The 18,689-nt window shown below is 37.2% G+C and overlaps 2 protein-coding genes across 8 annotated transcripts in view; both read left to right on the forward strand.

The window, feature by feature from the left end:
- The first annotated feature begins 71 nt into the window (after nt 1–71).
- Nucleotides 72–4,390, forward strand: LOC131940132 (ATP synthase subunit O, mitochondrial). The gene is made up of 7 exons (XM_059298713.1): nt 72–164; nt 2,142–2,189; nt 2,558–2,741; nt 3,192–3,251; nt 3,430–3,542; nt 3,669–3,755; nt 4,095–4,390. Exons 1-7 carry the CDS (start codon nt 138–140, stop codon nt 4,206–4,208), a joined length of 633 nt encoding a protein of 210 aa, XP_059154696.1. The 5' UTR covers nt 72–137; the 3' UTR covers nt 4,209–4,390.
- A 1,836-nt stretch (nt 4,391–6,226) lies between these two features.
- LOC131940083 (synaptotagmin-like protein 5) overlaps nt 6,227–18,689 on the forward strand; it is a 38,516-nt gene continuing 26,053 nt past the window's right edge. For 3 of the 7 annotated variants that reach the window (XM_059298652.1, XM_059298657.1, XM_059298658.1), the window contains exons 1-5: nt 6,227–6,406; nt 7,962–8,001; nt 17,305–17,360; nt 17,981–18,034; nt 18,416–18,563. In XM_059298652.1, the coding sequence (XP_059154635.1) occupies nt 18,007–18,034; nt 18,416–18,563 (176 nt within the window). In that variant the 5' untranslated portion in view covers nt 6,227–6,406; nt 7,962–8,001; nt 17,305–17,360; nt 17,981–18,006. The other 4 variants (XM_059298654.1, XM_059298656.1, XM_059298653.1 and 1 more) reach the window with 4 other exon arrangements.

Genomic DNA, 18,689 nt, shown 5'->3' on the forward strand with positions numbered 1-18,689 from the left:
GATCTAGATCTAGATGTCTAAATCTAGACTACATTGTTTCGCCCCTTTTCATTAAAGATTTTTTTATATAGGCCTTATCATTGGTTCAACAAATATACTTTTATCAACTTCCTGCAAGTGACCTTCCTGTATCCGTCATGGCGAGCTCTCGTTGGACACAGTTGGTATGAACATAGATCTATATTTAAATAAAAACTAATTAAACTTTTATGCAGAATAATTTGTCATAAAGTTATTCTGACTGATAACTTACTGTCGTTAATGAAATATTAAACGGAGTTTTGCATGGGTGCCTAGAAAATACCCCCCCCCCCTTAGCCTTAACGGGCCTTAACCCCAGCTCGTAAGAAGCAAAGTATGAAAGTAAAGTAAAAGTAAGTAGGCATTTTTTTAGTAAATGAAAGAGACTAGATCTAGATCTACCAACACTCTAGACTAACCAAACCATCTCATAATATACTAAGTCTAAAGTCTAAGTAGACTAATCTAGTAGTAAATATAGCCTACTAAATAAGACTAAGTTCACAAGTTCTTAGTTCATAATAGTTAATAGTTCTACTCTAACAGTACACTTAAGTCGGTAATCTATCGTTTTGGGTACGTAAAATCGCCCGCGGCTATTAATGTACGAATACGTTACCTCATTGTCAAGGCTTTAATAGGAGTATATTGTCATATGTTTGTGTCAAATATTATAGATAAATGAATAATAAACCTAAATCAATGGCTAAATATAATAAATATATCGATATAGACCAGAAATTAACTTTAAACAGCAGTGTCTGAGAGCAAGATTTGCTATATAAACAGCAGCCATTTGTAAAATAGAGTGGCTTCCCCCTGAATCGCCCGGTAAAAGCTTATAAAAATAAAACTTAAACAAGATGGCTGCTATAGTAAATGTGAATGGTTGCGTCTGTTGGAAACATCGCTAGTCTTCATTTATTACGGAAAAGTTTTAATTCAATTGTCTAAAAACAGGTACATAAATGAAACAAGGAAACATTTTTGTATTTTTCAAAACATAAATCCTCCTCAAAATGTGAAATAATTATTAAAATGTAAGGAGTCACCTGTTTTTCACATTACTAGTTGCGGGCGATTTTACGTACCCAAAACGATAGATTACCCTTAAGTCTTAAGTACACTAGAGATTTTATTTAATAATTTAGATCTAGATTATCTAGGATTCTAGGGCCTACTTGAGTTAACTAATTAATAATAGCTGGTGAATAGATCAAGATTAGGGTTGTAGGTACTGGCCAGTTTGCAGTAAAAACTTGACCCGAAAACTCCCATTACCTCCTGATACCCGGTACACTAGACTTGGTTTTGCATACTAATAAGTTTTTAATTTATGGTAAATTAGGCCTAAATAGTTCAAAAGGTCATTTCCTAATGTTAATTAAAAAGTAGAGTGGTTTTCCCCTTGTTTTGAGTGTTTTGCTATCTCATCTGATTGCATGCTGATGCTGTTTCTGCTTTGGCTTTCCCCCTGTATTAAGGTTAGTTTCAAATACATTGGAATCTCAATGTTTAAAAGATTATTCTAGAGATGAAAATTTACCCGAGCAGACATATCTTTTGGATGTGGAAATATTTGTTTTTGCATATTTTGACTCCGACATTAGTTAGGCCTTTACTCATTTGAAAGTAGTTACTGTATGTAGGCTGCGTTGCCACCATTGTTTAATTTTTCAACACTAACAACAGCATTCTTATGTAACATGCAAACAAATCTCCTAATTGTTGTTTTAAAAATATTTTAATGAACCTATCTTTAATTTTTTCTGCCAAATATGTTTTTCCTAAAATTTAATTTTGTCAGACTAGACAAAAATCAGGCCTGTCTGTTTATACACTAGCTATGTGCCAACTGTAATTTTAAGTTTCCAAGTTTTACTTACCCTTATTTAAAGTTGTATGCAGAAAATTAGAAGTCATACACTCATAAAAACATTGATGACCATAATTTTGATATATTAGCAGAAAAAAAACAAAAACATAATACAGTAACTGTATTACCTTGCCATCTTTGTTATAAGAAAAATATATCTGGATTTTTGTTGAGATGACATCAATCTTAATTACCTAATTATTATCTAGCCAGTCTATTAATTTAAAATGTTCAAATATTTTAGGTACGCCAATTTAGCTCATCTACTTCAAGAGCTGGGAAACTTGTACAGGTATACCTAATTTAATATTTTATAAATGGTTTGTTAAAATAAAATGTGCATATTCCTATAAAATAATAGTCATATTTTAAAAATAAATATCCCATAGCTTTATTCTGGACATTTTCAAAAGTAAATGAAATGCCTACACACACCTCTGTGAACGATTTTGTAATGTTGTTTTTTTTTTTTTTTTAAACAAAAGAAAACTTATTTGCGTTTGGATTAACTATTGTACATGGATTTGGTGTTACATAGCCTTATTTTTTTTTCTATTTTAGTTAAAATTCTAGTGGCTTACATGTTTAGTTTAGGTATAGTAGAAAAGACAACTATTATTTTTAAACATTTACATTAACTTTTCTTTTCAAAATTTACAGGCACCAATTCAGCTTTATGGTGTTGAAGGACGATATGCAACTGCCCTCTACTCAGCAGCTACTAAGCAATCAAAACTTGAAGCTGTAGAGAAAGAGTTATCATCTCTTCAAACTGAGTTGCAAAAAAATTCCAAACTTTTAGAATTTCTTGCTGATCCTTCTCAGAAGAAAAATCAAAAGAGAGGTGGTTTATTTATGATTTTTCAAAGTGAAATATTGAAGTTTCCATAACTTAATAATGAATTTTGTGCATTTAAAAAAATTTAAATGGGTTGTAAAAAATACGTTTACGCCTAAAAAAATCTATTATCCTTATTAACCTGTAATCCATGAGCATATGAAGTGATAGTGTGGTCTGCACCATATTCAGATACCTTTACTTTCCCTTATGTGACTCGTGTCGCTATCAGAGCTATATAGACACAGGGTCAGACTCCAAGCCAATTAATTAGTAATACCCTTTTGAGCCTTATGGTCCATGGAGCCAGCGCCTAAAAGCTTATTCATTGAAACCCTTGAAATGTTCAGTTTAAGAATGGAGCACCTTTTTTTAAGAATAACAACCACATTTATACAAAATATGATTGTGGCTAATTAACAAGCAAATTTTAAAATATTCTTGTTTATAATGCAGAGACCATAGAAGGCTGGATGAAACAGAGAAGCTTTTCTGATTTAACCATGAATTTGTTTGGTAAGTTAAGATCAACATCAGTCTAATGTAATCATTATAAGCATTTACTTGGCTGGTTTCAGTCAAGATTCTCATTTAACAGATCCAAAGTTTAATCTGCATATGACTTGTCAACCATATGCTGAGTTATAAATTATTTACTATTTATTATTCAGTTTTTTAATAAATTTTTGTTCAGTTACCATGGCAGAAAATGGAAGAATGAACAAAACCCAACAAGTTCTTTCATCCTTCAGTAAACTTATGAGTGCACACAGGGGTGAAGTAACTTGCTCTGTTGTCACTGCAAAGGTACATTTGTACTTACTTCTGTAAATATAACTATTATTATATTATATGAAATTTTCAATAACTTAAATGTTTGTATAAAAAAAAAAAACTAAACATCTTTTTACATAAAAATAATCTTTTATTTAGCCTTTGGATGAGGAAAGTTCTAAGGAGTTAAAAGCTGCATTGCAGGGATTTTTGAAGAAGGGGCAGACTTTACAATTATTCACACAGGTAAAGCTATTAAATGATGGCTGATTTTTAAAGCACACAACTGAAACATCTATCATTGACATAGTGTTGTTCTTAATAAGTAAACACAGTTAAAAACATTTTTGTTCATTGTTTAGTACTTGTGAATGTAAATAAAATTATCAAGTTGAGAACAAGTTTTATCATGATTCTTAATTTTACTTAGTTAATTGTGAATAACCTTTATTAATAATTGTGGTTGCTAATTTCCCACTAAAAAAGCTTTCTCTTATTACATTGTAGAATGATTTTCAAAGGATATAAGAGATGTTATACATTTATTATTAATTTATTTATTCATATTACATTTTGTTTTTGCAGGTTGATCCATCCTTGATTGGAGGCATGACTGTCACAATTGGTGATAGGTTTGTGGATATGTCCATGAAATCTAGGATTAAAACTTACACCAATCTAATAAAGGCTGCTGTTTAAAATAATTTATAGACGTATTGTCATTTATGTTCTGTGGTGGTCAAGTGAGGCAGAACATGAACTCATTCATTATAAAAGTAGTGCTGCACAAGACCTACCAGTGAATTCTGTAGATGAGGTTGGAAATTTAGAGAGAAACAAAATGGAATAATTAAAATAATTAAAATTGTATCTTAAAAGTAGATCTAGTTGTGTCTTTATTAAAAAAAATGATCTGTTTTTGTTGTTTGGGTTTTTACCTGTGTCATTAAAGGAACAATGCTCAATAATATGTATTTTCCAGGATTTGTTTAATTATTTCCCCAGGTGACTACAAAAGTCCAGCTCCAGCAAAGTAATAATAACCAAGTTGCTTCCCCTGTGATGTACAATTTAATAGGGGATAAAACAATTTTTAGTTAGTTGCTATTAGGTAAAGTGTAATAGAACAAACTAGCAAGGTACCATGCAACAAGTAGCTGACTAATACACGCCAAGTAGATCTATATCTATTTCATCCCCACCAAAAACTTTATCCCAATAATACTAATAGGCACAGCAAACATTGCAGTACCAAAAAACGATCCATCTGATGACACTTTGACTAAAGAAGACAAATTCAGCTTAAGGAGGGTAGGCCTAGTTAAAAACTAGTTTTAAACAGATCTATTTGAAGGCATAGATGAAACTTAAAACTGTCAATGGTGTTGATTTAACATATGCATATTTTATTTACGGCTAGTAAGTTTGTGAAATTTTTTAAACAAATTGCTAGTTATATTATGCTGTAACAAAACAATGTATTTGTATTATATGCATGCTTGATTTATCATGGCGTTGGGAGATACAAATGTGTGATGTCACTATAATTCAACAAAACACCATAGCCTTTGGAGGCATCTCTCAAAGAAAGCAACCCAAATACTTTCGTTTCCTTTTTTTGTTCCCCTTGTCCCACCAGTATTGCTTGTTGCTGGTAACACCCATGCTGCCTAAGTGTAGGCTTTTATTATTAGACTATATGCCAGTGAAACATGCAACAGATTCCTGTGTGTAATATTGCCTTTGGTAGGCCACATTTCCATTTTAGGGCACTAGACTTTATGGTTCAGCATACGTAAATTGATTTAATTTGGATGATAATAAAATTTTATTAGTTTCAGGTTCGGTAAATTTTAAGTAATTGAGGGGGAAATCAACAAGTTAGTTGTTATATAGTATAGATAGTCTAGCCCATAGTTTATCAATGTTAGTCTAAGAGCTATATATCTACAGATAACCTAAATAATTGTAAAATAAGACTAGATCTAGATTCTACTAAGTATTCCCTTTGTAAAACTAAATCAACAGCATTGGGGGTAATCTATCGTTTTAGGTACGTAAAATCGGCCGAGACTAGTAATGTGAAAAAAAGATGACTCCTTAAATTTTAGTAATTATTTCACATTTCCACCCATCACCATTTTAAGGGAGGATTTATGTTTTAAAATTTGATACAAAAATACATTTATGTACCTATTTTTAAATAATTGTATTAAAACTTTTCAGTAACAAATAAACACTAGCGACATTTCATCAGATGCAACCAAGCTCATTTACTTTAGCAGCCATGTTGTTTAATTAAGTTTTTTTGGACAACATTTTTCGGGGGTGGGTGCGGACACTGTCAAAAGTATATATTTTCTATATAAATTCCATTTCGTTCTAGGGGGGGGGGGGGCGGTAGACTTTCTTCGGGCCTCCCCCCCCCCCCGAAGAGATGCCTGGAAGAAACTCTGGTCTATCTAGATCTACTAAGTAGTCTAGCATCTTACTAACTAAAGTAAGCACACTGGCACAAGCATAAACCCAAATACTCAGTTTACTGCTAATAATAGCTATGCATATCTCAACACCCACGCCCCATCGATCGATTTGAACAGATCTCTATCCCGACTAGATTGGGAAATCCTCACTGGGTTGCTAAGGAAAAGGCATTGAAAAAGTGCGCGCCTTTTAATGAAATAATATAGATCTACAAATCTAGATCTGGTTTCTAGATAATTTGTTTTGTGTAATTAACAAACTCCCGTTTTTTAGAGCATACGGAAGTATCAAAATAATTTACACTGGAGCTGGCAGTAACAAAGCTCCATCAACATACCCAATAAAAAAATCGAAAAAAAAGGAAGCAGCTACTAAACTTTAAATAAAAAATTGATAGCGCCACTTTTACACAAGTAACAAAAACACTTAGAAAAATCTAGATTCTAGATTAGAAACTCTAGATTTAGTCAGATAAATAATTTCAGTTAATAGGCCCCGACTTCAAAACCAGCTAGAATAGAATGATAGATCTAGATCTAGATCTAGATCTAGATCTAGAATCTACTTCTACTAGATTCTAGATATCTACATTAGTAGATCTAGATCTACTGGCAGCTAATCTAGATCTCTAGCTAATTCTAGATAGATCTAGATCTAGAAGATCAGAAGAACTAGATTCTAGAAATCTACTCCTTTAGAGACTTTAGTGGACCTTTACTCCTTTACACATGACTTAGAACAAAAAAATTAGAGAAAGATCTGGGCTGTCCGTGTCAAGTGAAATTTCAGTCAACATTCGAGTTAGCTAGAATCTAGATCTAGAAGCTAGAATCTAGATCTATTTTTGCCTTATTCATTATTCTGGCTAAATCTAGATCTATAGATCTAGAATCTATACACTATAGTATTCTATAGGCCTTTACTATTTATTTATTTTTATTATTAAGTATTAGTACTTGAAGTTGCATGTGATAGTAGTTCAATATATCTAAATAATAAAAATAATATTTAATTTTAAATTAAAGATCTAAATAGATCTCGAATTAATCCTTTGGCCAAATCCACATATTCAATCATAAATTAAAATTACTAATACTAACAAGTAACAATAATACAGATAACTCTTAGGATAGATAACTCTTAGTTTGGAAGATGGGGTTGAGGGGAGGGGGGGGGGGGCTGAAGTAGACCTACTGGTGGTGCCTACTTCCCATTTCTAAAATATTGCAAAGTGAAATAAAATTTTGGTTGGCACAATGTCTTGTGTGTAACAGTAGGCCAACCATGTAGATCTATGTGTGGTAGACTACCTCCATACATTTTTCATACTAGTCATTCAAAATGGGGTGTAATATTGTAGCTTTTGTAAACTTATATTTAATATTTTCACAAATAAACCAATACCCCTATTTTTCTAAAACCTGGAGTCAGAGACCTTAAAATTATCGTTCTATTCTGTATTGTTTATAATTTTTTATTCACCTTTAATGCCAAACACTGATATGAATTTAATACTATCCAATTAGATTCCATAAGCCTACCATTGTCTGGCACTGATTAGAAAAAACCTCCAAGAGCTAAGCATGAGGTCAATTTAAAAGGAAAGTTGATACAGTTTCCCTACCAGATCTGACAGTGTAGAGGGTAGATGAAGTAGAGCTCATATTTTTCTTTAGCTTCTGCATATAAAGGGATTGTGTGGTCAGCACTTTGCCAAGCAGCTTTAGTTTCTCAGACTTCTAGATGGACTCTGAGATGCCTTATGGATTAAAGGTTAAAAGCTGGAAATGGCTTTCCCTATTAGCCAGCAAGATCTTCACCCATCAACTGCACTATCCCATATATTATATCTAGGGCTATACCAACAATTAGCCTAGGGCTAGTTTTTAATTGATCAGAATTATAAATACACTACAAAAAAATCTAGGCTATTACTAATCCTTTTCTTTCAATATCATCATTTTCAAGCTTAACATACCTAAAAGAATTTAGATCTACCACTGTTCAGGTAAGTTTATCACTTAATATTTTCATTTCACATTTAGTTCACTTTGCCTTGCTCTTTTATAAAACAGACATGACTCATCCTTGCACCCCATAACACAACATCACCTTAACTAATAGTAAGCCTACATATTCAAGTTGTTCCTCACTAAAGCCCTTACACCCTCTCCCCATAATACAAAATCACCTTAACTTATAGTTATAGTAGACCTACATACTACATACTCTATTTGTTCTTCACTAAAGGTCTTACACACTCTCCCCATAATATAACACTTTAACTTACAGTAGGCCTACATACTCTATTGGTTCCTCACTAAAGGCCTTACACCCTCACCCCATAATACAACATCACCTTAACATAGTAGGCCTACATACTCTAGTTGTTCCTCCCTAAACCCCTTACACCCTCTCCCCATAATACAAGAACACCTTAATTAATAGTAGGCCTACATACTCAGTGTTCCTCACTAAAGGCCTTATACCCTCACCCCATAACACCTTAACTAATAGTAGGCCTACATACTCTAGTTGTTCCTCAGTAAAGCCCTTACACCCCCCTCCCCATAATACAACACCTGTTACATGTAGTGAGTGAAAAAAGATGTGCTACTGCTGAATTAGTTGATCCAAGCTGCCAGCTGTTTCAATCTACCTGTCTGTTAGGACATGGTCTATGTGTCTTGTAAGCTGGACTAAGCCCTACATTTGACAAGGTATTTTATGGTCAAAAGACATTTATCAATGTGCTCTTACACCCACTTCATGTGGCCTACAACACTGAGGAGTTCACTTTCTTGACTTCGTAAAAAAGAACGTTTGTTTGTGTTGTGTAGGCTATTGTGCTTTACATTGATTCAGTCGGTGGAAATATACCCATCAGGTTTATAAAGTCAGTTTTGCTTTAGATTGATTTAATGAGGCATGTAACTTAATAAGGGCTGGGTACTAACATTTAGTGTTGATACTGGGTTTTAAATTAGTTAGTCCTAGCTGATTTCTTTTATTTCTAAAACAGTAATGTGACAAAAGTTTTTAGATTTAGTTTGACATGTCGACTTTTGAAGATCTACACGGTACACACAGTAATAATTCCCAAATAATAATTCCCTTTACTATGTGTAGGTGTGTGTATAAATGTAAGAGGAGACCTCGTGTTTTGATGCTCTGCCGTTTCGTGTTTTGTGACACTGATGTTTTGTCCCACTCAAAATCTCAGTTACTGTCTTACATTTAATTAATATTTTCATGTCAATCAGTAGGCTCGTCACACCATGTAGGCCTATCATTACTATTATTTACCATTAATATGACAAACAGCATAGTAAACTACAGGGGAGAGTGGTTCTTAGTCTGCAGAATATCACGTACATTCAAAGTCAGTCTGTTTACATGTAGTCTGTATTACAGTATACACAAATAAGTCGATGACGAAGTAATGTGACCGTCAGTAAAAAAAAAACTGTTAAAACATTAACATGCTTCATGATAGGCAAATAACGTGATCATAAGCTTGATATAGGCAAGGATCGTGGCCGCGAGCGTGATGATACTATAATAATGTGACCACGAACGTGATTTTACAAGTAAGCGTGATGACAGGCAATTAAACGTGACCGCCAGCTTGACGATATTCAAAGAAAAACAACCCACCGGCTTGTCTGCCTACTGAATTGAGTTTCTTGAAACGCGTGAGTTTATTCTATAGAAATGGATATCCCCCCCCCACCCCCCACCACACACACACACACAAACAGAACAGGGCGGGCAACCTTTTCTGGGTGTGGAAAAAGACTCTATTCCACTATTACTATTAACATTTTCAGGAGCCACACACGAAGCTGAAATCTTACGTTCTGATTACGTTAAACTGTAGAGGCTCCACTTTTGTTAAGAAAAATCTTGATGCATGCTTCTTATCGTCTGTGTCTTACAGGAATTAGTGAATTGTAGTTATTGTTTTACAGAAGGTATAATTGGTTATTTGATGTAGCAAAAACTGTAATGAAAGTAACATAATTTATATGAAAGTGGTCAGTGGTTTCGCCTACTTTCATGTCAGTCAGAAGCAGTTGTCTTGATACTTAAAGTATGGATTTGTATCTGTTAGTATTGCTAGCTATTGCCATCGACAATACAGATTCATGGTTTCAGATTGTGCGGGCTGTTTCTGCTTTATTTTTGTCTATCTAACAACATTTCTAGAATTTTCGGAATCTCTCCCTTAGATGCTAGATGTGGCACAACAAATAACATGTTTCTTAGTTCAAACAATTTATACGTGAAGGTACTAAGTTAAAAGAACTAGACTTAAGGTTCAAGAATCGCTGGCGATTCTAGCAATACTAGATCGCGTTTACTCCTACATAATGTAGTTTATGCTAGTCAAACAGCGTCAGATGTAGTGTATGTGTAATGAGGACGACTTGATGAATTGAGTGTGAGGTCTACCTGTATGAGTCTGTCATTTTGATTTCCGTTCACGTCAGTACTTAGCTAGCGATGACGTCAGCACCGCCTTGTAGATCAAACACCGTCGTAACACCAGGGTTATCCCCGCATGACCGACGCGAAAGTCTCACCCAGTTCTCATCTGTCAGGGTCACCGTTGGGACGGTCCCTGAACATCTCGTTAGTGTCAAAACAATGCTGGGGGTACACCAGGGAGTGAAAACATCCGTAAATAATAAGAAACGCGGTCTCACTTTTTTCTCTCTTGTGTATGATTGTATAACCTCAGGTTCAATTTTTTTTTCGATTGATTGTATCAGATTAAAATATTCTTTTTAAAGAAATTTGTTTTTTTTACAGCATTCATAAGCGGTCTATATCTAACAAGGTTTAGCTCATGCTAGTTCATAGTTCGTGATTCTGTAATTGTGCTGCGAGCAGTCGGTGTTAGCTGTTGGTGCCAGTGTAGGCAAAGTTCACTCAGAGACATTTATAGCCCTCATTAAGGCAGGCACGGTCGTGTGCTGGATGTTGTAATCGTGAGTACACACGTTGATACTAGCCCACTCACACATCGCTATAACAACACGGGGTTTAACCCATGCAAGCACGTATACTAGGTTTTTATTTTATTCAAGCTAAATATTTTCATCATCACTTCAGTGGATTTAGTTCAAAGCGAAGGGTATTGATTTTAAGCATTGTTATGTAAATTTGATATCTTGAGTTTTGATCGGAAGTGTCATTTGTACAATACAGAGCCTAATAAATATTAGCGTTATGTCCACTTTTAAGTCTCATTACCCAGTTTTGAACGAGTTACGCTGAACATATTGTAGCGTAGGTGGATATAACTTCATATCGAGTATGTGGAGGGGGTGGCTGTAACCTCTAGAGAACCTTTCACACTTGTGATAAAGTTACAAATGTTACTCAATTAGTGTGAATTGAGAACCTTTCAAGCCTGTAATAAAGTTACAAATGTTACTCTTTTAGTGAGAATTGAGAACCTTTCAAGCCTGTAGTAAAGTTAAAACTGTTACTCGTTTAGTGAGAATTGAGAACCCTTCAAGCCTGTAATAAAGTTACAAATGTTACTCGTTTAGTGAGAATTGAGAACCCTTCAAGCCTGTAATAAAGTTACAAATGTTACTCGATTGGTTTGAATTGAGAACCTTTCAAGCCTGTAATAAAGCTACAAATGTTACTCGTTTAGTAAGAATTGAGAACCTTTCAAGCCTGTGATAAATTTACAAATGTTACTCGTTTAGTGAGAATTAAGAACCCTTCAAGCCTGTAATAAAGTTACAAATGTTACTCGTTTAATGTGAATTGAGAACCCTTCAAGCCTGTAATAAAGTTACAAATGGTACTCGATTCGTGTGACGCATATTGTTTTTCCCTTTAATGATTATCCCATGAGAAATGAAGCCACACCTTCCCACCTACCTGGCTAGTCGTGTCCGTGTTTTCTATTGATTTACACGCCAAACTTAATTTACCTTTAAATAAGAAATGACTCAAGCCTTTGGTGCAGGGCGTTTTACTATGGGCCATTAAATGTGCCACCACCTCATACCTTTTGTCTCCGCTTTTATTAATTAAAAAAAATATTACACGCCGCTTTCGGTTGTTGTTTTTTTTTTATACGTTGGCCTACACATGAAGCTCGTAATTTTAAAGCTGTAAAATGATCAATGAAAAACAATCTGATTTCATCAGTCAGCGTAGATGATTAATTAATTGGATTCAAATTATTATTTCATTCGGTGTTTTGTTTTACCGTGTTATACACGATTGCAGCAATTATGGATTAGTTTGGTCCATTTACTCCCCCCCCCCCCACACCTCTATCTTGTAAGCACGCGAGCTGATGTGGTTTTATCCATCACGTTGGTTGTTCACTGGACTTTATCCAGAGGCTAATCTTTCTTTAAGCTCAATGCCGACCTTTTCTTCTCATTGAAATGCAGGGAAATTTGATTGATTATCATTTCCCTCTTCTGTGCCCAGGACACATGGGCCGTCACTTAAAGCTTTTCTCACTTTCTGCCAGTCTCTGGCAACTTTCATGGCACCTCACAAAGATGTTCTGGCCCTTGTCAGTTGTTTTTCTGTTGAGTGCCTCTACTTCTCCCTCGGTCTTCCCTGTTTTTTCCCATTTTCCTTGAAGCGTCCAGTCCAGCGCCATTCCAATAATATCATCTGATTTCTTCCTTAGAACGTGGCACACCCGGCGCTATCTTCATTTATTTCAAATTGTTTCTGAAACATTTTCCATTTCTCCTGGTAATCTATGAATGAAGATGAGGGACATTGGCTTAAGTTTTCCTAACGTTCAAGTAAAACAAGGAAAACTACTCCCATCGCCCATCATTGCAGCATGGTTCTTCCTGCCAAATCTATCGCCACCATTTACTTTGAATGTCAGTTTATAAATCAATCATCTGTTGGCTCCCACGTATTGATGTAACAAGCCCAGTTTGTGAGCATCGAAAAGGTTAATTTAACCATGGGTTTTTGATGTGTCATTAAGAAGTCATGTATGAAGCGTAGCAGTGTTGGCTTAGTGCTGAAGGTTGAGAACCGTTGAATTGGCGAACACAGGGTAAACTAATCGTTGATTGTCGAGTACCTAGTTATTTGAACGCGCAAAATTCAGTCTTTGTTAATTCGATAGCTCCAAAGATTTTTGTCCCAGAACTCAGTGGTCCGGTTATAGTTTGTTCAGTCTTGGTTAATTCGATAGCTCCAATGATTTTTGTCCAACAACTCAGTGGTCCGGTTATACATTGTCCAGTCTTGGTTAATTCGATAGCTCCAATGATTTTTGTCCAACAACTCAGTGGTCCTGTTATAGCTTGTTCAGTCTTGGTTAATTCGATAGCTCCAATGATTTTTGTCCAACAACTGAGTGGCCCGGTTATAGCTTGTTCAGTCTTGGTTAATTCGATAGCTCCAATGATTTTTGTCCCACAAATAAGTGGTCCTGTTATAGCTTGTTCAGTCTTGGTTAATTCGATAGCTCCAATGATTTTTGTCCAACAACTCAGTGGTCCTGTTATAGCTTGTTCAGTCTTGGTTAATTCGATAGCTCCAATGATTTTTGTCCAACAAATAAGTGGTCCTGTTATAGCGTGTTCAGTCTTGGTTAATTCGATAGCTCCAATGATTTTTGTCCAACAACTGAGTGGCCCGGTTATAGCTTGTTCAGTCTTGGTTAATTCGATAGCTCCAATGATTTTTGTCCAACAACTCACGTAGGGAAAACGGTTTATGTGTTGCCACGTGACTGTTCCGGAAAAACATCACCTGTTAACTCAGCCATTTAACGTTTTCGGTATAGACTTCCTTCTCAGTAATTAGATTACATCGTAAAATGTCGGTAATGTAAAGGTATATTTGACGCAATTTTTTTTTCACACTGTAACCAAAGCTGTGACCATAATCCTGCCTTTAGTCGTGTGACTTAGAAAAAAAACAACACTCTGCGTTCTTCTTCCCACCCGATGTGAACCTGTATAAAACTGTCTCTCAAAGTTTGCTTTTAATATAATTATTAACACACATAGGCTAATTTGTAATAATGTTAAAAATATGTTTTTATATTTTTAAAAAAAATCTATTTTCTTTGCCGTTGTCGGGTTCATGACCTCTAGTACTGTTTCCTTCATCATCCGCCTACAGAAGTGTTCATTTTTAAATGGGGATAACGTGACTTGCATGCCCGCTAGGTCAAGTTTTTTAAAAACATTTGCAGTTTTGCACTGTCTTTAAAATGTATACCTTTCGTGCAGAACATATGTCTTGATTGGTGTTAAATATGTGCTAGCTTACAGACATCCACCATGATCCCCTCTCCCTCAGTCTACATGCCGGCCACCCTCCCTTTCTTTATGGATTTCTAATCTATTTACCCAGCCCTAGCCTTATTTCATTCCCGACCGATACCATTAGGAAAAAAAAGTTCGATTATCGTCTTGCTACATTTTTATAAAAACCAATCTAACATTCAAAAGGTTTCATTGATTGTCGACAGTCTGAAAATAACACAAGCATTGTATTAACAAATGATTGATTTTTAAACTGTCGCAATGAGAATTAATTCGATGGATGAGGTGATGTATTGCAACATGTGTTGTCAATAATCTGCCCTATTGTGGAAGTTTGAATTGTTTTCTTACTGGCGGGGTGTTTTAATGAGTGTATCACCAATGTATGATAATGACTTAACTCATATTCACGCCGTCGTAATGCATGAGCTACTTATTACCTACTCACGCTCGTGGTCCCGCTAGCAGTGATACGTTTACAACAGGCTGTTAACCTTGTATAAATGTAATAAATGGCCATGACTAAGCCATGACAGGGGAGGTCACCCTAGCAATCGCGACAGCTAAACTTTGATAACAGAAGCATTGCATACCGGAGCACACGTAGCATTAAATGTAGACCTATCACATTTCACACGGTGTAATGAGTTATGAAATTACCATTTCGTTTTGTTTTTTCTGCATACAAATGATTCAGTTCGTGTTTCTAAATGACTAGGTCACGTGAAAATCACAAGTATAAAATACCCCCCCCCCCCCCCCACGTCATAATGCCGCATATGAATTGTCCCTCGGCAATAACCCCGCATTCTCTTGATTATGCCCGTTAAACGTTATATACAATTCCTAAAATGGGCTGACAGAGTATGCCTATGCAAATAAGCATATTCCACCCAGAACCTTAGCTTATCCCTAATACTTTCTCTAACTCAAATGTCAATCCCTATAAGGCTTAGGGTCATAGTAATTAAGGGGGGTAATGTATTACAGTTGTTTTAGTGGGAGTGGGAGGGTGTGCTGCACCCACCCTTGAGCCATAATGTATGCTGCACCCATCATCCACCTTTGACCCATGTTTGTGTGCTCCCCACACCTGACCCGTGTTGTGTGCCACCCACAATCCTTGACCCATGTTGTGTGTCACCCACCACCATTGACCCATGATGTTTGCTGCTCCCCACCATTGACCCATGTTTGTGCTACTCCCCACCCTCCACCCTTGACCCATGTTGTGTGCTACTCCCCACCCTCCACCCTTGACCCAAGTTGTGTGCCACCACCACCATTGACCCATGATGTTTGCTGCTCCCCACCATTGACCCATGTTTGTGCTACTCCCCACCCTCCACCCTTGACCCAAGTTGTGTGCCACCACCACCATTGACCCATGATGTTTGCTGCTCCCCACCATTGACCCATGTTTGTGCTACTCCCCACCCTCCACCCTTGACCCATGTTGTGTGCTACTCCCCACCCTCCACCCTTGACCCAAGTTGTGTGCCACCACCACCATTGACCCATGTTGTGTGTCACCCACTACCCTTGACCCATGTTGTGTGCCACCACCACCACTGACCCATTTTGTGTGTCACCCACCACCCTTGACCCATGTTGTGTGCTACTCCCCACCACCACCATTGACCCATGCTGTGTGCCACCCCACCCTTGACCCATGTTGTGTGCTGCTCCCCACCATTGACCCATGTTGTGTGCTGCTCCCCACCATTGACCCATGTTGTGTGCTGCTCCCCACCATTGACCCATATTGTGTGCTGCTCCCCCCACCATTGACCCATGTTGTGTGCTGCTCCCCACCCTTGACCCATGTTGTGTGCTGCTCCCCACCATTGACCCATGTTGTGTGCTGCTCCCCGCCATTGACCCATGTTGTGTGCTGCTCCCCACCCTTGGCCCATGTTGTGTGCTGCTCCCCACCCTTGACCCATGTTGTGTGCTGCTCACCATCATTGACCCATGTTGTGTGCTGCTCCCCCCACCATTGACCCATGTTGTGTGTTACCCACAACCCCCACCATTGACCCATGTTGTGTGCTGCTCCCCACCATTGACCCATGTTGTGTGCTGCTCCCCCCACCATTGACCCATGTTGTGTGTTACCCACAACCCCCACCATTGACCCATGTTGTGTGCTGCTCCCCCCACCATTGACCCATGTTGTGTGCTGCTCCCCACCCTTGACCCATGTTGTGTGCTGCTCACCATCATTGACCCATGTTGTGTGCTGCTCCCCACCATTGACCCATGTTGTGTGCTGCTCCCCCCACCATTGACTAATGTTGTGTGTCACCCTCCACCCTTGACCCATGTTGTGTGTTACCCTCCACCCTTGACCCATGTTGTGTGTTACCCACTACCCTTGACCCATGTTGTGTGCTGCTTCCCACCCTTGACCCATGTTGTGTGTCACCCACTACCCTTGACCCATGTTGTGTGTCACCCTCCACCATTGACCCATGTTGTGTGCTGCTCCCCCCACCCTTGAGCCATGTTGTGTGCTACTCCCCCACCAGCTTTGTTTCAAGCATTTAGTCCAAATCCTGTGATCCTAGAAGCTCCTTTTACAAAAGCAATACAGTAAAAAGAGTAACAGCATATCACAAGTTGGCCAGCTCTTTTTCTCTTTAAAGTTGTCTAATGCCCAGATAACAGGACATACCTTTATCCATTGTGTTTGTCTTTACTGTGGGGTGGTGGTCCATCCTAAGTACACTAACCTTAACATCCAATTGTGTGTATGGAGGGGGGGGGGTAAATTAAGATCTGCAAATTTGATTGTTTTTTTTTGTACTATATAACTAGAAACTTTGTATCCTACACAAGTGAGAGTCCAACCTCATTGAAATGTATTGCTGTCATATTTGTATCACTGCCATGTACAATACTGCTGTACATTTGGGCTGTGTTAATGCGTTGAGAACTTGAGGCAGTTAATCTTTCTTGTCCTACACAAACACTGTCAATGTAAACTGTATGCCACATTGTCTTCTTGTTTATGTTCTCAGGCTAACATGCTTCTAGTATGAAGTCACGACCTTGCCACATATGAAGTTCCTGCCAGGTAAGCTACACAAAATTAAGCCAAATTGTGATTTGTGCTCAGAGTAGTCAGTATTGATAGTGATGTAGATTTGATACACACCTCTCCAAAACTTGTAGTGTCTTATAAATAACTGTATTTGTATATATGATTGTGTGCAGCAGAGATAAAAAATCATGATATAATGTTGTGTTTTAAAAGTTATAAATACATGCATCTATATATGTTTAGTGTTGGTGTTGTAGACACCTATATGTTAATCATTGTTTGATGATTAAATACTTGATAGGACCTACATATTTCTTTGTTATTTAGTGAAAGTTGTTTATTGTTAATGTAGAACAGGGGTCTCCAAACTTTTCAGTCCGAGGGCCGCATTACCTATCAGATTTCAGTTCGGGGGCCAGTTAGTTCCAGGCATGTCTTTGAATTTTCTGGGCAAAGTTCCTCAGCCATCACCAACAAACGATTTCTCCTTGGACAAAAAGATCTCCGTGGGCCGGATGAGAGGACTTCGCGGGCCGCATCCGGCCCGCGGGCCGTAGTTTGGAGACCCCTGATGTAGAACATTGTTAGTGCACTCATTGTATGTATTATTTTTGTAATGCTCGTTAAAATTTGATTTCCATCTGTGTACACAGAACTGTTGGAGTAGCAATCTTCCAGTATGCCTGAAAAGTTTATAAGATCAAAAGGTAAGCTTTAAATGCCTTTTCAACCCTCAAATGAAGCACTAATCTATTTGTATGAAATAGGTTCAATGGTCATTCTTTACACTTAGATTAAAAATTACCCTTTTGGACCTGGTAGAAGTAGAATTCACTAGTTTCTTTGACCTAGGCATATGGAAGGAATAGTGTGGTCAGCACTGTTCTCAGCCACCTTTACTTTTTTAACATGAGTCAGGTACTCATAGGAGTTGAGTAGACTCAAGAACATCTTATGTTCTCGAGCCCTACATCCAAACTTGATTAGGAGTTGTTCCCTCTACCATCCGACCACACCCTCCCTATGATCAAGTACTGCTCTGTATGCCATGTTGCTACAATGATACAGTTATGTGGACATTTTTTCAGCACAAACCAGGGAGGACTTTCAAAGAGTTCCTCCTCTACACAGTCAGTCGTTAGACTTGTCCTCACTGACAGAGCAGGAGGAGAGGATCATCCAGGCTGTCATACAGAAAGATGAGCTTGAACGCAGCATCCTTGATGCTAAGATCAGGTACAGATCCACTCAGCTTCTTATCTACACTGTGGGAATTATTTATTCCTATTCATTATTTTTTTGTCAATTAATTCTTTTGATTTTAAATCAAGTTAATTTGTGAACTAATTGCTATCTTTTAAT

This window comes from Physella acuta, unplaced genomic scaffold, assembly GCF_028476545.2.
Source record: "Physella acuta isolate Inbredline_101_S28 unplaced genomic scaffold, ASM2847654v3 ptg000308l, whole genome shotgun sequence".
NCBI lineage: Eukaryota > Metazoa > Mollusca > Gastropoda > Physidae > Physella > Physella acuta.

Coding starts and splice junctions, on each gene's coding strand:
- LOC131940132 (XM_059298713.1), top strand. CDS start 138: ATGGCGAGCTCTCGTTGGACACAGTTG. Junction 2,190..2,557: donor GAGCTGGGAAACTTGTACAG/GTATACCTAATT, acceptor CAAAATTTACAG/GCACCAATTCAGCTTTATGG. Junction 3,252..3,429: donor TTTAACCATGAATTTGTTTG/GTAAGTTAAGAT, acceptor ATTTTTGTTCAG/TTACCATGGCAGAAAATGGA.